At 41.9% G+C, this 25,838-nt stretch overlaps 1 protein-coding gene across 3 annotated transcripts in view; it reads left to right on the forward strand.

Annotated features, from left to right (window-relative positions):
- The window catches only part of LOC135488935 (attractin-like protein 1), a 116,948-nt gene that overhangs the window by 14,319 nt on the left and 76,791 nt on the right, over nt 1-25,838 (forward strand). Inside the window, exons 14-28 of one of the 3 annotated variants that reach the window (XR_010447080.1) lie at nt 75-201; nt 2,185-2,247; nt 5,155-5,361; nt 6,033-6,311; nt 6,557-6,622; nt 9,234-9,327; nt 10,416-10,468; nt 11,397-11,491; nt 12,604-12,673; nt 13,057-13,208; nt 13,477-13,535; nt 14,253-14,331; nt 15,145-15,270; nt 15,772-15,925; nt 16,831-18,000. Coding sequence is in view for 2 of the 3 variants with exons in the window: in XM_064773908.1 (XP_064629978.1) it covers nt 75-201; nt 2,185-2,247; nt 5,155-5,361; nt 6,033-6,311; nt 6,557-6,622; nt 9,234-9,327; nt 10,416-10,468; nt 11,397-11,491; nt 12,604-12,673; nt 13,057-13,208; nt 13,477-13,535; nt 14,253-14,331; nt 15,145-15,270; nt 15,772-15,925; nt 16,831-16,919 (1,713 nt within the window). In the remaining variant the exon portion in view is untranslated. Of the gene's footprint in view, nt 1-74; nt 202-2,184; nt 2,248-5,154; nt 5,362-6,032; nt 6,312-6,556; nt 6,623-9,233; nt 9,328-10,415; nt 10,469-11,396; nt 11,492-12,603; nt 12,674-13,056; nt 13,209-13,476; nt 13,536-14,252; nt 14,332-15,144; nt 15,271-15,771; nt 15,926-16,830; nt 20,835-25,838 lie in introns of those variants that run through there. The other 2 variants (XM_064773908.1, XM_064773909.1) reach the window with 2 other exon arrangements.

Raw genomic sequence — 25,838 nt, forward strand, 5'->3', positions numbered from 1 at the left:
AAGATTGAAAACCTGTAGATGAAATAAAATTTTTAACTTTTAACTTTTCTGATCATAGCACTGTTCATTTTCAGGTGAAGACACTTGAGCAATGCCCAGCAAATGTCAGCCACAACTGCAGTATGCTGCACCAGTGCTCAGCCTGCCAGATAGAAAAGAACTGCAAGTGGGGCCACAAAGAAAAAAGCTGCATCTATGTCGGTCAGTATAATTCTTTTTCCGCATTCGGGTCTTAGTGAGAGTAACATTATTTAAATCCATGGGTCTAGACAACATTAACTGTTCACTGCAGGTCTTTGTCGTAAGCCCAGATGACTGCACATCTGCTTCAATTTTGTTGTCAGATCACATACACTGTGTCTGCCGTGCACACCCAGTACATTCCACACCTTAATAATAATAATACAGTGGAACCCCGGTAACACGACCACTCATGGGACCGTGGTCGGAGTGGTCGTGTTACCGGGGTGGTCGCGTTACCGGGTTGGGAATCCCCAGACGAAATACATGATTATTTTTCCCGCCAAAATTGCCGACTGCATGGCGTGTGTACGCTGTACTACCATAGCAACGCTGCCTGATTGAGATGATGCACGCTCCAAAGTTCTGTTATCATGCCTCGCAAGAACAGTTCGTCGATAAAATTACATGTTACATTCTCAGAATGAGTTAGAAAAGGTAATTTTGTAACTCATTTTATCCACAAAGTTTCATTATCTGCCCGACGTGACGCATTTGCGGGCAATTTGGTGAATCATCCTCCATGTACCCGACTGTTTGTGACGATTGAAGTAAACTTGTCGTATGATTCCACGTGAATGATGAGTTGAGTAATGCTACAGTTTTAATCAAATCTATTTTCAGTCAAAATATTTAAAGAAATATAAAATGATACTGTAGTAAATCAACCAAGTTCTCCATATCATAAAACATTCAAACGTCTCGCAAGCTTGTTATTGTCATAAGTGTGGTCTTCAAACTACCCGCCGTTTATTATAAGTTCATATGCAAATCACGTAAATCACATGATTTTGCTGCTGCTGCTGAGTGCGCATGTCTGGTACTGAACTGGCTCAGTGATGAAAACAAACCATGAAAACGTTAGAAAAAGGAAGTTTATTTATTCATTTACACTTATACAATTGATCATACCTGCAAAATCACATTGTATTTTTTGTTTTCATATGTATTCCCATGGCCATTGTCCCCGTCTCAACAAAGCTTGGCAGCGAGGTGCTAATTACTATGCCGCGGTCGCGACCGATTACGGCAATTAGGCCTGGTGGTCGGGTTAGCGGGGTTGATTTTCAGTTTGGGACCGGCCAAGCCAGTGGTCGCGGTCGGGGTACCGGGGTGGTCGTCTTAGCGGGGGTCTCTTAATGGTAATTAGAGAGGAAACCATTCGGGACCGGAGAATCGTGGTCGCGTTAGCGGGGTGGTCGCGTTACCGGGGTGGTCGCCAACCGGGGTTCCACTGTAATAATAATAATATTCATTAAATTAGAGTGCTACAATAACGAATAAAATCATTTCCTAAGCACTTTACAAAAGATAATATATATATAAAGACGTAAAATAAGTGTGACAGAAATAGAAGAAGTAGATTTTAGTACATTATAAAATACAATTTTTGATAAAAAAGTTTACTAGACATTACTAAAACATTTTATAAAAAATTGTCTGCTGGTGTGCTCCATCTTTTTAAGTTTTCGAAGTTCATATCGTGTTTTCAGTAACACCTTGGGTGCCCAATGACGCAACTCTATGTCATCAATCCCCAACTATTCGGTGCTTCTTGACGTCGATCCTCATTGTCAGACAGGCGGTCCAATCAACTGTGCCAGTCTTTTCCTTGAAACGATGTAAAATACGCAAACTTCATCTGATCAGCTAACCCTCAACCTACAGGTTTTCCTTACTTCATCATTCTCTGTGTGGATTGAAGAAATGGGGAGGGTTTGGGGTTCCGTTGGGGAATGAGGATATTTTGTGAAAGTTCACCCTGTTTGAAGATAATTTCGAAGATAACAGACACACTCTCCTCAAGGAAATAAACTTCTTCTTTTCCGAAAACTTGATTTCTGATTCTCAATTCTTATTCCTCAATTTGAATCGAGCCATTTCTATTTCATTTTATCAGTTACAAAAATGTAGATAATGACACCTACTGTATTCCTTTTGCAGCCAAGGATGACCATTATAATGACATCGAGCTGCTTCTCGAGCTTGAAACCAACACCTTACAAGGTGATGGCACTGCCCTCTATCTGATACTCACTTGAACTACACCAAACAGGCCTGTCGTTGGGTTTCATGACTTGTCCAATCCACCTTATTTTACTAATAAGTGTTTTTTGAGGGTTGTCCATAGGCCCAACCATTTTGGCTGGAAAACTTGAATTCCTAAAGCAATCGGAACTCTTTCAAAACAAAGCGAATACCAATTTCGAGGGTGGGAGTCTGTTCTTTGTTTTACAGAGAACAGCCTCCCAGGCTTTAAATGGGCATTCACCTCATTTTGCAGGAGTTCTAATGGCTTTAGGATTTCAAGCTCCAGCCAAAATGGTGGTCCCCATGGTCATCCCTTTACATATACTTGGGTTTGTCAAAGTAACTGTACCATTGCCAAGAAATCCTAAAAACATATTGATTTTTAGCTTGATAAAATTTCTCTTTATCACGAGCAAAAAGCATTAACTTTGTAAACATATCGTATTGTCACATGAGGTGTAGTTCCTCAGTACACTGACAGACGGAGGTGCCCTGAAAATCTCAGCTGACGTACATACCAGACTTTCTTCGAGGTCATTTTTGGAGAGAAATGAAATCACATAACCATTTTGAAATTTGCCTTTGAGAGTGCAAGCTGAATAGTACCAAGGTGGTGTTGTGGCGATTTCGCTTCTAGAAACGTACAGACGGGCCTGATCTGGTGTATTAAGAATAGACTTGTTTGGTTCTACTCGCAATTTCCTCTTAAGAGAAAGATGTTGTGCTATGAATTTGAACAAAACAAGTCTAGATCTGTCGTGAAAATGTGTTAAGGTTATCTGAAGCAGACTTCTAGCTCATTCCCTCGACTCTTTCTCGAGTCAGAATTCGATCCCATTTTATAGTAAAATATCATACCATTGCTTTGATGGAAATTTGCACGACAAAATATGAATGAGTCAAAATTCACTAAGGGTTGACATAGGTACCACCATTTTGGCTAGAACTTGAAATCCTAATGCAGTTCCAGTAGAACCTCTCTATCAAGGGTAACCCCTCGGGACTGACGAGTGCTGTCCTTAATAGAGCGGTGTCCTGATTAGAGAGGTCAAATTGAATGGAAACTCCCAATTTGGGACCAAAACTAGTGTCCTTAATAGAGAGGTTGTCCTTAATAGAGAGGTGTCCGCTAATTGAAGTTCCACTGTATAAGTCTTTCCACATGTTCAAAACGAAGTGAATGACTATTTGAAGGGTTGGAGTTCTTTGTTTTCCAGGTAAGAGCCTCCCAGGCTTCAAATGGGCATTCGCTTCCCTTTTGAAGGTGTTCTGTTGATTTCGGATTTCAAGCTCTAGCCAAAATTGTGATGCCTGTAGTCAACACTCAGTGCGCGCCCCTATTCGAACTAGAATCTGTCTTCACGCATGCTAAGTCTTAGCTAATGCATGTTTATTGATATTTATTTGTTTCCGCAATTGACAATTGTCATGCTGTTATCAAGTAGGTAGCGCCCCCTTCCACTAATCAGCAAGGGCCAATCTGTACTGATGATGTTGATGATGCAACCTCGCTATCTTTGTGCAGACATTTAACAACCCTGTTGATGACTAGCTTTCGTTTCAGTGTGTTGTTATGTTACGTTCTGCTGTGTTCATATATTATATTATGTTATGTTACTATTATGTTATGTTATGCTATTACTTGCCTTCCTAAACTTACCAACACAGGGTACTGGGTTAGAAGTAAAGTTTGTTTATTATTAAAAGTGTCACCCCTAATGAAAGGGCCAGCCAGGTTTGGCTTGCAAGAAGATCTTTACTCCCAGACTCCTATCTCTAATGCAAGGCGCCTGGCAAGAAGGCAGTTAGTACCCATTTACTAGTATAGTTTGCGGCTAACCAATTGTCCATTTTGTAACGAGTTACCCACGGGCTTGGAACCTTCGACCTTCCATTCACGAGGCAGAAACCTCAAACACTTTCACAGTAATGATTGTCTGACCTCTTTGGATGAAAAAGACACTTAGATTTGGCGATTCCTTATCTGAATAATCTGTTCCTATTTTAGGTCTTATAGAATATTAGTTGATGTCATCTGCTTACTTTAGTTGTCTGAACACTGAGTTGACGTCATCTACTTACTCTGGTTGTCTAAACACTGAATTGACGTCATCTACTTGCTCTAGTTGTCTGAACACTTGAGTTGACGTCACCTACTTTACTCTAGTTATCTGAACACTGAGTTGACATCATCTACTCACTAGTTGTCTGAACACTAGGTTGACGTCACCTTCTTACTCTAGTTGTCTGAACATTAAGTTGACGTCACCTACTTTACTCTAGTTGTCTGAACACTGAGTTGACATCATCTACTTGCTCTAGTTGTCTGAACACTGAGTTGACGTCATCTACTTACTCTAGTTGTCTGAACACTGAGTTGACGTCATCTACTTACTCTAGTTGTCTAAACACTGAGTTGACGTCATCTACTTACTCTAGTTGTCTGAACACTGTGTTGACATCATCTACTTACTCTAGTTGTCTGAACACTGAGTTGACGTCATCTACTTACTCTAGTTGTCTGAACACTGAGTTGACGTCATCTACTTACTCTAGTTGTCTGAACACTGAGTTGACGTCATCTACTTACTCTAGTTGTCTGAACACTGAGTTGACGTCATCTACTTGCTCTAGTTGTCTGAACACTGAGTTGACGTCATCTACTTACTCTAGTTGTCTGAACACTAAACAGAGGCCCGTATTCTCTACATAAGGGACGATACTTTGCTTTACCCTCTGCCTTTAAGGGATTTTTAGCCTTTCGAGGCCTTCCTGCACTATTAGTGAGATCATTTTACTACTTGTATGATCATTTAGATTGGCCCACTCATGACACAAGGTCCCGGTTCCCTTCAATAAAGAATGATTTCTTACTCTATCCAGGTGAAGGCAGTGGTATAAAACTTGATAAAACTTATAGTCAAACCTGCCCACCAAGCTGTGAGGTTAACACAGGATGTGAAGCCTGTACTAATGCCGGTTGTATGTGGTGTGCCAGCCAGGGGACTTGCGTGGGCTCAAATGCCTATGTGGCTACCTTCCCCTATGGCCAGTGCTTGGAGTGGACGACGCTGATCTCGAAGTGCTCTGGTAAGTTATGCCTACCCTTTTCATGTTTCAGTGTCTTAGACGTCATATCGTTATGTCATATTACCCGATTTTCACAGGGAATTGTGTCGTCACCCTGGCTAATGAGACAGCAATAGCGTTGTTTTTAGAGGTACATGTAGTTATGGTACACATGTATCAGCTCTCCCTTTGTCTGTTTCTTAAATTTGAATTTAAAGGAATTAAACCCAATGCATTGGGAATTTGTTCACTGAGATGCCGCATACCTCACTGGCGACTGAATCAGGAGCCTGTAGGGGTCAAAACCTTGTAAAAGTGTTTTTGTGAAAGAGGGAGTAAGATATCCAATCTTGAAGAGACCATGGGATCACTGTGCCCACTCTGTGGATCCCTTCTCCTTCTTTAACCCTTTATGGATATTTTATGTTTAACCCCTTACTGACCGGCCTTGATTCTGTGGCCTGTGAGCTGTAAATGATTTTAGTGAAAGTTAAATGCAATGAATTTTTGAACAGTGTTGATGTTGATTTAAAATTTCTGTCATGTCGGTGCCAATAGGCGGCAGCAGTTACTTCGTGATGGCTGTACTGTGGTACATTTGCCTTTAAGTATCATCATCTGATTTAAAAGATGAGTAATGCAAATCCCTGGTGATTCAACATGTTCACTGGTATCATATAAACTCTCTCCAGACACCCGATGTGAGGATGCCAGAATGTGTGAAGACTGCTTGAAGAATCCCATGTGTGGTTGGTGTTCCGATGGCAGTGACACCGGTCTAGGAAAATGCCACCAGGGCGGCGATAAAGGACCCTACAGCAAGAATACTGGCGGTGTTATGACCCTCAACCAGACCATGTGCCCGAACCGAAGGTGGCATTTCACCGAGTGTCCCGTTTGCCAGTGTAATGGTCACAGTACTTGCTACCCGGGGACAGATACCTGTGTCAACTGTGTGGATCTCACTCAAGGTAACAACATTTTGGGAGTGAGCTGAAGACAGTCACTGGACTAATAAGCCCAGAAGATCAATGTACCGGAGCACTATTGATTGATGCCAAGAAAGACTTTCGGGAAAAATCTGTGCGATCATGACGAATTTGCGACAGACACACAGTGTATAAGTTTGATGTAAAACTGGACACACGCGAGAATATAATTATCATCATTATCATTATGATTTCCTCCCAGTTTGATATCGTTTTCAAAATTTCAGGTGACAAGTGTCAGGAATGTCAAGATTGGTATTATGGAACAGCGACCAACGGTGGCAACTGCACCAGTAAGTTGACTGATTTTCTGACTCCGCCAAACATAATATTAAGCGTATTCTCTGCCTACAGTCCTAATCACAATGGACATCCCTTAAATTGCGTCAGTAGCGCATCACTAACTTGCTACCTACCATGTGTGAAATGTCGCGCGCAATCCCCGTGGAACTGAATCACTAGGGTGGTTTACCAGGGACATCGATCCGGATCAGACTCGACTGGTCTGCCGTCTAAACGTGCACGGATGTGATCTGGTCTGGTCTGGTCTGGTCTGGTCTGGTCTGGTCTGGTCTGGTCTGGTCTGGTCTGGTCTGGTCTGGTCTGGTCTGGTCTGGTCTGGTCTGGTTTGATGTACATACTTACATGTACGTCTTTCAGGATGCCGTGAGTGATGTGATCTGGTCTGGTCTGGTCTGGTCTGATTTGGTTTGATGTACATACTTACATGTACATCATTCATGACGCTGTGAGTGATGTGATCTGGTCTGGTCTGGTCTGGTCTGATTTGGTTTGGTACCAAGGAAACAGCCCTATTGTAAAAACATATTAAAAGATAAATCAGTGGGCTACACTTATCATAACTTAGCTCAGATAAGACTCTGGGAGGTGTGTCAATTTCACCCCCGAATGCTGTAGGTATATGTATTAACATAAAAAACTTGTTTACCATATATTGGGTGTTTAGACAATGTGGACAAAATCATCAATTATGACTCAACATTCCGTAATTGTCATTTACCACTGGTTGAACAAAAGCCAGACCTCAAAAGATAAAAGGCTATAACTTTCTGTCGTCGCAGCCCCAGGCTATTCTGATCGACTTATTTTCCGATGTGTTTTCCCTGCCTTAAGTTTCGGGTGTCAGGATGTGTAATCGTGGAAATTGTGGCTACACCCAAACGGTGAAATCACATGGTTGTAATCAATATTGATGTCAGGCCACACCGATTGAATTGTCTGTTTCCCTTTGTAAGTTCTGCACCTTAAGATTCAACTCTTAATTCGCTGGAGTTATACCAGTAGTGTAAAATGTGAAAAGCAGGGTGGGTAGTGTCAGGGGTGCTGTCTAAGAGTGACCCACACAGGAGAAATATTTGACAGTTTATCAGTGTTTCTCTGTTGGAGGTTGTCGTTTTTTTACATTGATACATTCCTCCACTGAATGGTGAGAAACTTAAAAATTATTACCGTTGAAGTGGTATTGATTGTATCGAATTGTAGTTATTCATGAATATCTTGTCAGTCATAATTTTGTCTGAGTCCTCAGATGTGCAAAAAGCACCAGGCAGATCTGAATTGAACATTTTCTGTGGAATATTTCAATTGGCTAAAAATGCATTCTTTAGGACTTCAGAAAATGTGTTCATGGAATTTTTCTATATTTTCGAATAATATAAGGATTGTTTATTTCAATTAAATGGATATGATTTCTCTTCTGTATAGTGTCTTCTTTGTAAAGGAATCGATTGATCATCAACGATTTAAATTATCAGATAAACTACAGTTAAAAAGCTGACATGAGTAGAGTCAGCAGTGATGTGACAATGGGTGATATGAATAAAGACTAGCAAATGCTTTTATCTAAAACTCCATGTACATTTACACAAGGCCTTTCTGTACAAAACTGAAGTAAAAGCATTTGCTCGATTTTATTCATATCAGCAAATGTTTGGTTGAATTTTTTGTCCTTTCATTCAGAACTCAAATGAAACTCTGATTGGAATTTAAAATTGGATTGAACAAAGACAAGGCATTTCAATGAGAAGAGAGGATAGTGATGTGACAATAAAAATCCTATTTATTCTATCATGACTTGGGTAAAATTGGATCAAGTCTCATGACTGCAATCGTCACTGACATCTCTAATGTGACTGGGTATGAAATGAACACGGGGCCAGGTCCACATCACATGATCATGGACCCAGACGAGGAAGAAATGTACCACTTCGGACGCTATCGTACTCTTGGTTGCTATATTCATTACTGTGTCTATTTGAATTTAACTTATTCAGGTGAGGTCTATATTCAGTACAGCTTGTGACATAAAAAAACTAGCTAATTTATACACTTTATACATTTTATACACAGATATGTCAAACTTTTGACCTCTCTGATGATTGTGACCCGTCACAGCAAAACCAGGCACATGTTGCTCTGAGCTTGGCAGGTTGAGACGGACTGGTTGTTCATTTCACTGTTGTCTGCCTCATGTGAAATCTGAGTACATCATTTTTTTCCGCTTCTCCTATTAAGGTCATATAGGTTCATCGTCTGAGCGACATATACCTCGTTTTTCAATGACGGGTCACAAATGCCAAAAACACGCTCCAAAACAGGTGATCAGTGGCATAGAGGATAGAGCACCAGCTCTTGATCAGGAGACTAGGGGGTTGACTGTGGCAAGGGCCACAGTTGTTTCATCTCCGTGTCCTCGAGCAAGACACCCCAGGATTATAAATAGGCCCCAGTTCTTTTTCAGAAATGTTCATGAATGCGAAAAATGAAGCTGCGCGAAAATCATATGACATGAGGCGCAGTATTTCACGGTTTTTATTTCAGATTATGCACATTTTAACATTTTCATCTGCTTTAAGATCTTAAGCATCTTTCTGTGTCTTTCAGTGTGCGAGTGCAACGACCAGGCTGATACATGCGACCGCTTCTCGGGAAAATGTAACTGCAGGACCAAGGGAGTCATTGGCAACAAATGCAACCTGTAAGTCTATAATGACAGTACCTCCCTATTAGGGACACCCTAGGACTGACAAAGTCAGTCGTCAATGGAGAGATGTCCTGATTACAAATGTCAACTTCAATGAAAATGACCAAATTGGGACCATGTCCTTCAAAGGGGGACTACAGGCTGTCGGACCCCGGAGAGGGACTAATTTGCCACTTCAAATGACTAATATACACAGTGAGGGCCCTGGGTCATGTCATACTTGCACTGAATACTCGCTCGTGCAAGCGTGAATCACTTCGACCTACTGTGAGATGTGAGAGACCCCTATTGGCGGCTTTGTGTAACTTTATCTTGCCTGCCTAGCTGCTGCCTATATTGTCCCTTTAAGAAGTTTCCTAAAAACTTTTTAAAAAAGATTTTTACGTCGATATTGACTCTGTTAAGCTAAACATGGTCACTTAAAGCGAACTGGAACCGCCGAGCGATTTATTCAACTTTTCGACTTTCACCGCCCGAGAAAGTCGAGTTCAGATTTGTAGCTCCGCCCCCAGTGCCCGAGCATGCGCAGTTCAATTTGTTATTATTGAGAATCATGTGAGAATCACGTGAGTCATGCGATCTTTCATTCATGAATTTTCGTAGTAAATTCCATAGTAGTGACGTCACTGGATGATTGACAGCTAGGCGCCATGTTTCATTCATGCCTCGTTCTGATCACCCGATACGCGGGAAATGAAAACGAGGTCATACGAACTGCCTTGGCGGTTCCAGTTCGCTTTAAGGTAAAGATACAGTAAAGCCTCTCTATTAAGGACACCCTCGGGACTGACAAGTGCTGTCCTTAATAGAGAGGTGTCCTGATTTTTACATCGATATTGACTCTGTTAAGCTAAACTTGGTCACTTAAAAAGAAGAAGGTAAAGATAGAGTAAAACCTCTCTATTAAGGACACCCTCGGGACTGTCCTTAATAGAGAGGTGCTGTCCTTAATAGAGAGGTGTCCTGATTAGAGAGGTCAAATTGAATGGAAACGACCATTCGGGACCAAAACTAGTGTCGTTAATAGAGAGGTGTCCGCTAAGGGAGGTGCCACTGTATAAGGCGTTTCAATGTCTTTTCAGTTGCAACGAAGAAGAGAAGTACTATGGAAATCCAAGAGGAGGCACGTGTTATTGTAAGTTGATATCATCGCATTTCCTCCTCTAAGAACCAAAAGTCTGTTCATATTTCTTTCACCCCACTTCGTTGATGTTCAATCAAGGTTCAAATAATCAAATCCTCATCCTTGTGTCCAACAAATGTTAAAAAACCTAGGATTAATATCGAGAAATCCTCGTCAGAAAATTTTCCTTGTGATACCAGCTTATTTCCCAGTGAGGATTATTTGCACTGAGCTATTTTTTAGGGTTTTTTAGGTAAACGCTATTGTCTGAGAATGATTTTCCAGTGATCTCTGGGGTTCAGACAGTCTATCAACAGTACTGTGTAAACACAATTCCTTTCCAATTGACACTGTTTTATGTCTGATCAAAAATGTTTTTGTATTAAATGAAAGTAGGCCAATTGTTGAAAAATTGCTGGGACATCTTGATTGAATTCCTAATATGATTATATATTTCCGTTCATGTTAATTGGCACATGATGTAAAAAGAGTGTTGACATTTTATACTCAGTGGGAGAGCAGTTAGCCAGTGACTACACTTGAAACAGTCTTTGGGAATACAGTACAGATCTAGATTTAAAAATAAGGCAAGATTTCAATTTGAAATTTCAAGTTGTCGTGCATGTAGCTTGCACGATCTTGAACTTAGTTCAAAATGAAATCGTCTTTTTCAGCTTTTGGATTTTCAGTGTTTGGGACTTCCAATCAAATCTTCAGCCCTTCTCGAGAAATTGACGTCACTCATTAGTTCTTCTTTGCCTCCACATAGCATGCCGTCGTGCTGTGCAGACAGGCAATTTTTATCACCGCAACCTGTGACATAGCCATCATGACAATTGATACATTGCAAACATTTGGTAGTTTGTAGTATGCAGCTGCAGTTTTTGGTCATTGGTCAATTTGTCTCAAAAATATTTATTCAATTCCTCTCCTTTTTCAGACAACTTGGCCACAGATTATCAATTCACATTCAACCTGTCCAAGAAGGATGATCGACATCTCACTCATATTAACTTTCTGAATATTCCTCACACGGTAAGTTTCCATCATTTGTGACCCGTCACAGCAAACCAGGCGCATGTCGCTCTGAGCTTGGCAGGTTGAGACGGACTGTTTATTCATTTATCTATTGTCTGCCTTTTGTGAAATATGAGCACATCAATTTCTTCCATTCCATTATCTCCTGGTGACATTTAGGCTCATCTTCTGTGCGACATGTGCCTGGTTTTGCTGTGACGGGTCACATTTATCATATCGATCGTTTTGACCAGGCCTATTTTGGCCTGTTGTTTGTGGCAATCCGCGTGTGCAGTTTGCTGGTGCATCGCAGTTTGCTACTGTGCATCCCCAAGCTCGAGGCATCCAAGTGACGATTCTAGTGGGATTGGATCTATCAACATCATCATCATGCCCAGCAGCCATGCAAACATTTTCACAACCCTGAGCTATTGACAATTGGTGATATGAATAAAGACTAGCAAATGCTTTTATCTAAATCTCCATGTACATTTACACTAGGCCTTCCTGTACAAAACCGGAGTAAAAGCATTTGCTAGTCTTTATTCATATCACCCATTGAGACACCATACCATTCTATCCTAAGCAAGACAGACCAGGTTTGTGGTGTTCAGTCCTGTCCAGTTCTTTACGTCTTCCATCCATGTTCACTTGGGCCGACCACGTCAGTGGTTTTCATGAATACAGTGTAACCTCCCTTAGTGGACACCTGTCTAATAAGGACACCCTCTTTATTAAGGACGCTAATTTTGGTCCCAAATTGGTTGTCTCCATTCAATTTGACCTCTCTAATCAGGACACCTCTATAAATACAGTGGAACCTCCCTTAGCGGACACCACTCTATTAAGGACAACCTCTCTATTAAGGACACTAGGTTTGGTCCCAAATTGGCTGTTTCCATTCAATTTGACCTCTCTAATCAGGACACCTGTCTATTAAGGACAGCACTTGTCAGTCCCAAGGGTGTTCTTAATAGAGAGGTTCTACTTTATAAAGACAGTGTAATTGTCAGTCCCGAGGGTGTCCTTTATAGAGAGGTTCTTCTGTTGCTTTATTTGCCATCAGTCCATCAAGGATCTTTGCATTTATGTCATCCTTCTTTCCTACACTTCTTTCCTTGTGTTTTCAGCCTGACCGTGATGTCGATTTCAGTATTAACTGTTCTGATGATGCTATGCTGAATGTTACTGTCAAAACAAGTAAGTCTCTCTGAAACTTATCCAAGAATAACCTAGTAGAATCTTCTTCAGTCTTTTCTAAGGGATTTTCAGTCAAACTAGTGTCACTTTTGAGTGAATTACTGAGGTGTTCCAACAGAAATATGATTTGCTTATCCGTGTATACAAGTTAGACTTAAACTCATGATGTCAAAAAGCAGATTGTACACAGAAACGGGGTTGGGGTTGACTTGACGGGATGCATCTCCAACTTGGCAGGAGGGAGTGTAATTTTGCCCCCCCCCCGACCGAAAAGCTAGCTATGCCCCTGTGTTATGAATGTATGAAAACCTCCATTTGTCCCTAATGTGATTTACTCCCCCTCCTCTGGTATGTAAGGTCACAGTTTTCTTTGATTATTACAGAGGATGATCCGGTGGAACACGTCATCATCAGCGACAAGCGATGCTACTTTTTGAAAGCCAAGTTTTCCCACTCGCAGTATTCCTTTGGCTCAGAGAAAAACACGACGTTTTTTGTTTATATTTACAATTTCAAAACTCCTGTTACTGTTAAGGTAAGTCAAGTTCCGCTTTTGAATAGTCCGGTGTTTTCGAAGTTATTTCAGCAGCTCCTTTAATTATTTAAAGGGGGACTATAGGTAGGATCTAGAGATTTGAATAGGCCATCTTCGGATGACGAATATACACCGTAAGGGCGCTGGGTCATTTTTGATTCCGCACTAGATATATTCCTCATACAAGCGTGAATAGTTTCAACGCACTTTGAGATAGAAGAGACCCCTATTGGCAACTACATTCAACTTTATCTTACTTCATTTTCAGATTTCATTTTCACAGTTTCCAAAAATTGACCTCATACAATTTTTTGTGACATTCTTTAGGTAAGTCTGTTTTGAAATTGCATAACTATTGTATGGTTTAAGTTTCTGAAACACCTTTGGTGCATAGCATAGCACACATTGTATAAAGCACTGTGCCTCGTTTTCATGGCAGCGGTCGTGGTTGGGCAGCCATTACTTCTTAGGTTGGTACAAAATATGGAAGTAAGTAAAAAAAGGCAGTCAAAGTCACGTTACAGTGTTTGTTTTGAGGTGTTTTAGAATAGACATTCACGCTTCATTGTCGGTACTTGCCGTTAAAAAAATTCTGCCTGGGTGGGGCAGCCATTTCCCCAAAAAAAGTTGGCTCGGTTTTAGCCAACATTTTATCTCCACCCCTGCGCATCCAGTCCGTCATCACTTCCTCAACAAACTACATTTTCGAAAAAAAATATTCGGCAGTTAAAGAGTTACGTAGCTTTCCTATATCTTTTGAGGCCTACAAGACTATAGAATAGGCATTGTGTTTTCTATCATTGATAATATGTGACCCGTCACAGCAAAACCAGGTGCATGTCGCTCTGAGCTTGGCAGGTTGAGATGGACTGTTTGTTCATTTCTCTATTGTCTGCCTTTTGTGAAATATGAGTACATCAATTACTACCATTATCTCCTGGTGACATTTAGGCTCATCTTCTGTGCGACCTGCGCCTCGTTTTGCTGTGACGGGTCACATATAGTATTCGTTGGATATTGTTATCACTACTTTTTCCCCTTCAGTTGTTTTCTCTCTCTGCTGCTCATTGCCGCCCTCTTTTGGAAGGTCAAGCAAAGGTATGATGCGTACATCCGACGTCAGGTAAGCAGTCTTGTCCAAACATTTTACAATTTGCCATCCCCGATTCTACAGCACTGCGCAGACAGGCAAGTTTTGTCGCTGCAACCTGCATCAGAGCTAAGACAATGTGACAAATGTGGTTGTGATGCGTTTCTGATTGGTTATAAATTGCAATTGCTTGTCGTGTTGTCATTACTTAGTCGCTGCGACTAAAACTTGTCTGCGCGATTCTTTGGTGCGACTGTCTCCAGCGACGGACAGAAATATGTGTATTCACTTCACCTTCCCAACTGAGTCATAATATGCGAAAATGAAGTTGACTAAAGACTTTGCATTCTGTGCTCCAAATTTTGGCAAAAGAATTTTCCTTTATAAAGTGCATTTCTGTTTGTCAGATGTCGTTAGCCTCATAGCATAATTGCCTAACTCATATTAATTTTGAAGGTTTTGAGAAAAATTAAAGAACCATTTTTTTAGACAACGCTTAGGAAATTTTTATTCGAACTTTAACAAAAACTTATAACAGATGTCTCAAAATTTTTAAAACCACTAAATAAGTAAACAATGCTTGAATAACACAGAAAAGTGACATAGACATAAAATTTTCACATTTTGGCCAAAATATGACTTAGGCAATTATGCTATGAGGCTATCGATGTGATATTCTTCTGCAGGGATGATGTCCTCATCCAACAGTTATGATGATGTCAGTAATAAGTTTTGAGCAAAAGTCCCAGACCAATTCTATGATGTCGCAATTGCAAAACTCTTCTGCTTGAAATACAGAAGAAATACAATGCGAATCTATCTGACGTGATCTTGTCTTTGTTTCAGCGTATGATTGTCGAGATGGAGCGTATGGTAAGCCGTCCATTTTCCAAAACATTGCTTGAAGTTCGTCAGTCTACTGACGACTCGGATGATAAAAAGGAACCTCCTGATATCAGGCGGAGGAAAAAGGTAGGCTTCATCCTCATGTTCCCGATTGAGCCTAACAACCGCGGCAGGACTGTTCCCTCGGTAGTGAAACGAAAGACCGCCTTCATTGCTGCTTCCAAGGGGATTTGAGGGGAGCTTTATCGAGTCTCTGGCACCACAGGCTCCTCAGTTGCATCAAAAACTCACCGTTTAAGGCAGTGTGCGCCCAAATTGGGGTTGCCAAAATAACAAGACCAAAAGTTGATTTTGTCTGTCTTGAAGTGTTTTCTGTAGGTACAAGTGGTCAAATCTGCTCTCAAACAGCTTAAAATGACATCAGACGTCAAGTTAGTCTCATGATGATGTAAAAAGGCCAATTTTTGTGCGAAAGACCAATGTTTTTCCACACAGAATTGTGTGATGGCATCGTGACCCAGGTCTGTGCTCTGTTGCCGAGTCAACCAGCATCACAGGAGCACAGGCCCGGTATCCACCAAAATAATAGATACAATGTTTTAAAGTAACTATCGGTTTCCTTTCCAGCTTTCTGATCATCCTAGTGCTATTGCTATTGAGCCTCTCCACAGCCAAAAGGCTGCCGTTCTTTCTGTGATATTACAGCTCCCAACTGGAGATGAGCAATTCCCACCGCCGAATCAGAGCGGTCTGTATATAGCTAGTGCGTTAGTTTCTTTAGGTAAGTGTAAATGCCTTCATGGAAATCTGACGTTTATATACGTCAAACGTACTAATTTGTTGCTAGAAGTTTGACGTTGAATAACGTCACATCTTATGACTTGGGGAAGTGGAAAACTATAAAATTTTGTGGCTACAGTGTTTCATTTTTATAAGGAAATATAATTAGCCTCATTAAGTGTGAATGCCTTCATGGAAATCTGACGTTTATCTACATCAAACGTACTAATTGGTTGCTAGAAGTTTGACGTTGAATAACGTCACATCTTATGACTTGGGGAAGTGGAAGACCATCAAATTTTGTGGCTACAGTGTTGAATTTTTATAACAAATTATAATTGGCCTCATTAAGTGTGAATGCCTTCCTGGAAATCTGACGTTTATCTACGTCAAACGTACTAATTGGTTGCTAGAAGTTTGACGTTGAATAACGTCACATGTTATGACTTGGGGAAAACCATCATATTTTGTGGATACAATGTTTCATTTTTATAATGAATTATAATTAGCTTCATTTTGGCCGCTGAGGTTTTGGTGAGATAACCATAACCTCCACTGCACTCACTTCAAATGTGACGTTAGAGGCAAAATTGATTTATGAGACAGATTCATAATTGTGAAATCCAAATTGGTACAATCGAATGGCTCTTGAATGAACTTAGTGTTGAACATCTGGCCGAATCCGGATGACGTCGGCAACATCCATGGCCAACAATGAGCAAGACAATTCCTGGTAGAGTTTTGTGATGCAGAAACAAAAATTTGAAGAAGATAGATTTTTCCAACTTTGCTTCTGATATGAATAGACTCTTTAGACTGTACCTGCTGTTGAACCTATGTGGATCTTCCAGGTCTTGTACATTACCTCTAAAATACGATTTACATACTTTCTCTTTGTTCTTTCAGGACATAATCGAAAGCAAAGCTTTGATAAATCTACAGATAAATTGAAACGAAAGTATGCTCCACGCTCTAATATGGACACATGTATATAGTACCAGCAATATAGCCGCCTAGTGCCTGGAGGCTACATTTTATCCACCTGTATTTAGATGCTCCTAATGTCGTCTGCTTTGTGTCACTTATATTTTCCTACTTTTATGGCTATTATTGTAAAGTGTTTTTCAGATAGATCTGGCCAAAGGTACAGTAGAACCTCTCTATTAAGGACACCCTCGGGAGTGACAAGTGCTGTCCTCAATAGATAGGTGTCCTGATTGGAGAGGTCGAATTGAATGGAAACTGCCAATTTGGGACAAAAACTAGTGTCCTTCATAGAGAGGTTGTCCTTGATAGAGAGGTTGTCCTTAATAGAGAGGTTGTCCTTAATGGAGAGGTGTCTGCTTAGGGAGGTTCCACTCTACTTTGCTGACCTCTTATCACTAAAATAATTGTGTGATCACAAATAGGAATGTTACACAGCCCTGGTCATATTGACAGGCTTAAGTTGACAACATGAAAGAGCATTGGTTTGGCCTTCCCTGAAAGAGCATTGCTTTGGCCTACCCTAAGGATAATCTGGTGTTGTGCAACACCACTATCTTTTGGTAAACGTGATCTGGTCACATTCCCGAGTAACTGAGTACCTTAGGCCAAAACGATATGAAAAACACTATAGCCAAGCTTTAGAACTTATTGAAACTCAGCCGAACATTTTTATCCAAATTTCTTTATACAGAGGTAATGAAAACTATCATTTGCTTCTGACAGAATGAATGGAGGGGATAGTGTCCTTGCTGTGATCATGTGGTTTTCTTATCAAGATTGCAACAGCACAATTTTTCTTGAACTAGAGGCTTTTTTCAGAAGAAAATGTCCACATCCTTTCGGTTCGCAGGATGAAACCTAACTTGCATCTCATTTGCAAAAGCGAACCTTTTAAGAAATCTGCCGAGTAGTTTTTGCACAGCAGCTCAAAAGGACGTGGACCTTTAAATTCTGAAAAAGCCTTTCGGGTTAAATCACCTGATTGAGTTTGGAAATCCCTTGTTTCTCGTGTCCCCTTGTTGAATGATATCTCCAGACATTTGTGACCCGTCACAGCAAAGCAGCCCCATGTCGCTCTGAGCTTGGCAGGTGAGATGGACTGTTTGTTCATTTCTCTGTTGTCTGCCTTTTGTGAAATAAGAGCACATCAATTTCTTCCATTATCTCCTGGTGTCATTCAGGCTCATCTTCTGTGCGACATGCGCCTGGTTTTGCTGTGACGGCTCACATTTATAAGTTTAATATTTAATAAATACGCTTATCTCTTAACCAGGCCATTTTACTCGAACTCACAAAGATGAAAAGACTTTTGAACGGAAAGTTACACGATGAATGAAGAATTTAGGCTGCGTCTGTAAATGCTTTATGACTGTTCCGTTGTGATTGTAGAAAGATGTTCGTCGTTCCTTCAGAATAGCTGAAAATGTGAGGTTGAAACTGAAAGAATTCCAAAATTGCCAAACTGATGTAATTATATTTATTTTCTGGGCTTGTCTGCCAAGTATGTTGTGGGGTCGGCTAAAGAAAGGCATCATTGATTGTGTGTGAGCAGGAAATCGGGTCGCAGCAGTAATTATATCAGGCTACTCTTTGTTTCTACCTAAACCTGCAGATATTTTCTGATATGTCATGTTCTCCAATAGATCTGACTGCCTTCTTGTATGTAGCTTACTGTCCTTGTCTATAAAAACATCTTTGAGCTTGTACAGTAGATTTCTAAGCTTGAAATATTTGCGAACATTTAAGGGATGACAACTTTGCATACATGTGCTTGACCATTAAGTTGGAGCTAAGGGGTCATAACGGTTTCAAGGCATTTAAAGCATGGAATTTGGCAGAAGTTTTCTGCTGTGTGTATTTACGGTGGTGTTATTGTGTGAAAGGTGATTAATTTGATGTGTATTTTAATAATTAGCGGAAGTTTGAAGGAACTGCATGTAAAAAGGAGAAATATTCGGTTTGGGAATTTCAGAAAGCAAGGCAAAAAAAAGAAATCATTGAAGGGTTTCAACATCTTGTAATTTAAAATGTGCTTTTAGGTTTCAGTTAAACAGAGGGGATTTTGCTCTATGTTACTGGTAGTAAATGGCCTGGAATACCGATGATGTACTTCCATTGAGATTTAATCCGTCAACAGTTTTAAGAAAATATCGATATGAACATATCACAATTTGAAAAAAATTGTGAATGTAGACCCTAAATAGTGTGGGCTATTCAATTAAATTATCTCTTGGTTCGGTCAGCACATGCCTTTGAACTTGTTTTCGTAAAATTTTAATTTTGGCTCCAGTTTAGTTTTGTCATGATGTACTGTCTGGGCAGAGCCTAGAAGAAGGGTACACTTGTACATTGTGAATACAATTGTCGTGTAGGATCTCTGGTAGAAAGGCGCGGGGTAGTTGATAAGGCAGTGGTTAAGTATGAAAGACTACACTCACTTTGGCTGTTCACGCCCAATACTTACTTACTTAATCCTTTTTTGAGCCATATTGCACATAAGGCATCCACTCGAGCTCACCATCTCCCCCTATCCTGGGCCAATGTGGTCTTCTCGAGTTTCAGTTTCCATCACGTTTGATTATTTTTACACGGCAGGGTTGTTGACCCTACGGGCAACCCCCAACCTGGAGGACCAGGAAACCTTTTTTGTCTGATCCCTCCCTCCCAGCCTGTTTGACATGGTGGACCTGTCAGGACCGAACTCCACTCCCTCTGGGTTCACGGGGTACACAAGCCATTGCACCGCCACACGGTATGGACTCACTGCAACAGCCAATACACACCCAATACTAATAGTAAATTTCCAACACTATTTCCACTATCATTGAATGCTTAATCTTTGGTCAAGTCGGGGGCCGTGGAAAGCTTGTGCCAAAAATGTAGTAAGTGTGGTGAGAATAGCCAAAGTGAGGCTTTCAAGGCAAAATCAATGCCAGGTTATCACATTCGAGGGACAACTTGAGCATGAGATGGGCCGGTTTTTCATGCAAATAGAGCCTCCAGTAGGATGGCGACTTATCAAAACAGGATCGTTGAATAATCCTCAAACTGTAATAGAGGCAATGCCAAAACGAAATTATCCTTGGCCTATCCGAAATATGCAAGCTATGTCAAAAACCAACTCACAACAAATGCAAAAATCATTACCGGTACTAGTGATCAGCAATTAGTGCGGTGCCTCATCAGGTCGCACATTGCCAATTTAACCTCTTGGTCACCTCAATCCCATGCCCAATTTGTCTCTTTAAGTGTTCATTTGAATGCCAAAGTAAGCCCTACTCTTTTCTTTCATCACTGATATCATTCGGAGTGTTCCAACATGCTTATTTTTCAAGGTGTCCATCAACCTGTTCAATCCTTAATTCTTTGAAGCCGGTCTGCTTGTCTGAGATGAGCAGTGACATTACCCATTGAATGTAGATCAGAATTAAAAAGTATTAAAGACTGGAAAAATATCTATGGTATTTGCTTGATCAAATATGTATCAATCGTATTTCTTCAGGTGGTTTTTCACAGCTTTCGGGAAACTAAATTGACTCCATTTTGCCAATCTAAGTAACACTAGAACACATTCAAAATCCACAAAATGGTATCTTAGGACGTTGTAACCTTTGGTCTCAATGGCCTCTGAACAACACATGGAAGTAACTTTTTCGTTGTTTGAAAGAATTCTGGTGTTATTTAGATTGTCAAATTGTAACACTATAGTTTCACCTTAACCTGTATGGATTCTGGCTCAGTAAGCAGGGTTTGTGATTGATCATCTTAAAGTAAAATCATTTTGGTGGGCCTTGCATGATATCCATGTTAAGAACTCTGTTCAGAGGTGTACATATTGTTAATTGATGCAGAGATATTTATGAATAACTTTTGTGATGAACCCTTTTATAAATCAAATAATAAATCCCATTTTGTGTAAAAAAGTTCCTCTTTGTCCCTACTCCAGACGACCAAATTCTGAAAGGCAGGGGACCATTCCTCCTGTTTCACCAGCCACACGATGTTAAAGACAGGGTATTACTCATCAAGCTACACCAGCCACCAGTTGTGAAAGACAGGCGACCAAGGTTTAAATGCTATGGACCATGTCACCTGCTTCACCAGCCACAGGTTATGAAAGGCTGGCGACCAAATTCCAAAAGGACAGGGGACCATTCCTCCTGTTACACCAGTCACACGATGTGAAAGACAGAGGACCACTCATCCAGCTACACCAGCAACCAGCTGTGAAAACAGGCGACCAAGGTTTAAATGCTATGGACCATGTCACCTGCTTCACCAGCCACAGGTTGTGAAAGACAGGCGACCAAATTTCTGCTATCAGCCACAGGTTGTGAAAGAGGGGAACATTCCTCCTGCTACGCCAGCCGCACACTATGAAAGACGGGACCACTTATCCAGCTACACCAACCACCAGTTGTGAAAGACATGCGACCGAATTCTAAAAGACAGGGGACTATTCCCTCTGCTACACCAGCCGTCATTTGTAAGAGACAGGCGACCAAGTTGTACCACGACAGGGGCCATTCCTCCTACTTTACCAGTCACAGGTAGTGAAAGACAAGAGACCAAGTTCCAAAAGGCAGGGTACCATGCTTCCTGTTACACCAGCCACACGATGTGAAAGACAGAGGACCATTCATCCAGCTACACCAGCCACCAGCTGTGAAAGACATGCGACCAAGGTTTCAAAGCTATGGACCATGTCACCTGCTTCACCACTTACAGGTTGTGAAAGACTGACAACCAAATTCTAAAAGAACAGGGGACCATTCCTCCTGTTACACCAGCCACACTTTGTGAAAGACAGGGGACCACTCATCAAGCTACACCAGCCACCAGTTGTGAAAGACAGGCGACCAAGGTTTAAATGCTATGGACCATGTCACCTGCTTCACCAGCCACAGGTTGTCAAAGACAGGCGACCAAATTCTGGGACCATTCCTCCTGTTACACCAGCCACACGATGTGAAAGACAGGGGACCACTCATCCAGCTACGCCAGCCACCAGTTGTGAAAGACAGGCGACCAAGGTTTTAAAGCTATGGACCATGTCACCTGCTTCACCACCCACAGGTTGTGAAAGTCAGGCGACCAAATTCTAAAAGGACAGGGGACCATTCCTCCTGTTACACCAGCCACACGATGTGAAAGACAGAGGACCATTCATCCAGCTACACCAGCCACCAGCTGTGAAAGACATGCGACCAAGGTTTCAAAGCTATGGACCATTTCACCTGCTTCACCACTTACAGGTTGTGAAAGACTGGCAACCAAATTCTAAAAGAACAGGGGACCATTCCTCCTGTTACACCAGCCACACTTTGTGAAAGACAGGGGACCACTCATCAAGCTACACCAGCCACCAGTTGTGAAAGACAGGCGACCAAGGTTTAAATGCTATGGACCATGTCACCTGCTTCACCAGCCACAGGTTGTGAAAGACAGGCGACCAAATTCTAAAAGGACAGGGGACCATTCCTCCTGTTACACCAGCCACACGATGTGAAAGACAGGGGACCACTCATCCAGCTACACCAGCCACCAGTTGCGAAAGACAGGCGACCAAGGTTTTAAAGCTATGGACCATGTCACCTGCTTCACCACCCACAGGTTGTGAAAGTCAGGCGACCAAATTCTAAAAGGACAGGGGACCATTCCTCCTGTTACACCAGCCACACGATGTGAAAGACAGAGGACCATTCATCCAGCTACACCAGCCACCAGCTGTGAAAGACATGCGACCAAGGTTTCAAAGCTATGGACCATTTCACCTGCTTCACCACTTACAGGTTGTGAAAGACTGGCAACCAAATTCTAAAAGAACATGGGACCATTCCTCCTGTTACACCAGCCACACTTTGTGAAAGACAGGGGACCACTCATCAAGCTACACCAGCCACCAGTTGTGAAAGACAGGCGACCAAGGTTTAAATGCTATGGACCATGTCACCTGCTTCACCAGCCACAGGTTGTGAAAGACAGGCGACCAAATTCTAAAAGGACAGGGGACCATTCCTCCTGTTACACCAGCCACACGATGTGAAAGACAGGGGACCACTCATCCAGCTACACCAGCCACCAGTTGTGAAAGACAGGCGACCAAGGTTTTAAAGCTATGGACCATGTCACCTGCTTCACCAGCCACAGGTTGTGAAAGACAGGCGACCAAATTCTAAAAGGACAGGGGACCATTCCTCCTGTTACACCAGCCACACGATGTGAAAGACAGAGGACCATTCATCCAGCTACACCAGCCACCAGCTGTGAAAGACATGCGACCAAGGTTTCAAAGCTATGGACCATTTCACCTGCTTCACCACTTACAGGTTGTGAAAGACTGGCAACCAAATTCTAAAAGAACAGGGGACCATTCCTCCTGTTACACCAGCCACACTTTGTGAAAGACAGGGGACCACTCATCAAGCTACACCAGCCACCAGTTGTGAAAGACAGGCGACCAAGGTTTAAATGCTATGGACCATGTCACCTGCTTCACCAGCCACAGGTTGTGAAAGACAGGCGACCAAATTCTAAAAGGACAGGGGACCATTCCTCCTGTTACACCAGCCACACGATGTGAAAGACAGGGGACCACTCATCCAGCTACACCAGCCACCAGTTGTGAAAGACAGGCGACCAAGGTTTAAATGCTATGGACCATGTCACCTGCTTTACCAGCCACGGGTTGTGAAAGACAGGCGACCAAATTCAAAAGGACAGGGGACCATTCCTCCTGTTACACCAGCCACACGATGTGAAAGACAGGGGACCACTCATCCAGCTACACCAGCCACCAGTTGTGAAAGACAGGCGACCAAGGTTTTAAAGCTATGGACCATGTCACCTGCTTCACCACCCACAGGTTATGAAAGACTGGCGCCCAAATTCTAAGAGAACAGGGGACCATTCCTCCTGTTACACCAGCCACACTTTGTGAAAGACAGGGGACTACTCGTCCAGCTACAAGAGCCATCGGTTGTGAAAGACAGGCAACTGAGCTGTAAAGGACATGGATCCTGAGTCCTGCTTCACCAGCCACAGGTTGTGAAAGACAGGCGACCAAATTCTTATTACATAAACTTAGCCTTTACGGTCTTACTGACTCTGCTCTAAATCTCATGAAAACTTATATATCCAACAGACGTCAATATGTTGATTTCTCTGGTTACACCTCCGACCATGCTGTCATTAAAACGGGTGTACCCCAAGGGTCGATCTTAGGGCCTCTCCTTTTTACCATTTACATCAATGATCTAAACAAAGCAAGTAAATTCTTCAATTTTATAATGTTTGCGGACGATACAACTTCACTTAGCGAATTACATTCTTTCTCTACCAAGGTAAACCACATATTAAACACCGAGCTATTAAACATAGCAAACTGGTTAAAAGCAAATAAATTATCTTTAAATATCTCAAAAACTAAATTTATGATCTTTGAACGAACACACAAAATTTTTAATGGCATCCTAGATTGTCATGTCTTGATCCTTGGAAGATATCAGATTTAGGAACTATAGATGGATTTCATAACAACAATAAACTGGTTTATTGGTGATTATACCGGAAGTTGTGACAAGCCCAAGATGGCTACAATACAAGCACATTTGTGCGACCACTACTGATATTATTATACAGGGTGTAACATAACACAGTATCCAACATTCCTCACCCCCAGAAGATGCCAGTCCATGATACGTGAGCTTGATCAAAACCTAATAACACTGTAACTGGAAACCCACTGACTAGGATAAGTCTATACACATAGTCTCTAAATAATCCAATTGTCTATAGGATTTGATTTACACTCGAATGTGCTAACACTATATTCAGTACACAGCAAATCTGCTCACTGCTGGAGGTAAGTATAATTATCTGGAATACCAACACTACAATTACTCAGTTATAAACGATTGCTTAACTCAACTGAACAATAATGAAAATGGAACACACAATATCCATATGCAATTACAAGTTCAACATAAGAATGATTAGGTACTCATATTGAATGAATGTCAAGAGCCACACTCGCAGCAGAATTAACAAAGGATTGACATACTAAGGCAGCGATCCGCCTACACCTTAGACGCCTATTGATTAGCGCTACAGGTCAAGCCTATCTGGCGGATGGCTGACCCGACTGGACCTACGAAGAGGTTGCTGTGGCGGTCCAGCAGATGGCGAAGGTGGGGCAACTACTGGTGGAGTAGCAGCCTGCGGTGTCCTAGTGACCACAGAATCGGAATCTCTCGAATTTCCCTGAATTTCCTCCCGTTGTGGAATGGGCACAACCTGCGGTGGTTGTGTCTCGTGTTCAACCGATGTGTCCTCCTGTGCCTCGTTGAGACGTATAGCATCCTGATGGCGGCGCCACACGCGACCATCCTTCAAACGAATAGTGTATGATACCGGTCCTGATCTTGATGTGATGCGTCCCGGATACCAGTTCAGACCACGATCAGCAAAGTTCTTAGCGAAAACTGCGTCACCAACGCTAAATTCCCTGGCTTTAGCCTTCGTATCATGACGCGATTTCATGGCAGTTTGACCACGTAACACAGATGATGACAGGTCTGGTACTGCCAAATCCAATCTAGAGCGAAGCTGACGATGCATGAGGAGCTCACATGGTGCCATGCCAGTGGTAGCATGGGGCGTTATACGATAACGGAAAAGAACCTCCAGGAGACGAGATTCCAGCGATTGCGATTTCGAAGACTTTGACAGTCCACTCTTGATAGTCTGAACAGCGCGTTCAGCGAGCCCATTACTGGCCGGGTGATAGGGTGCTGTGAAGATATGACGTATTCCGTTACTCTTGCAGAAGTCCCGGAACTCTTGACTAGTGAAATTCGAACCATTGTCCGAAACGATAATATGCGGTAATCCGTGCACTGCAAATGTTGCTTTCAGTTTGCCAATAG

Source organism: Lineus longissimus, chromosome 6 (genome assembly GCF_910592395.1).
Source record: "Lineus longissimus chromosome 6, tnLinLong1.2, whole genome shotgun sequence".
NCBI classification, from domain to species: Eukaryota; Metazoa; Nemertea; class Pilidiophora; order Heteronemertea; family Lineidae; genus Lineus; species Lineus longissimus.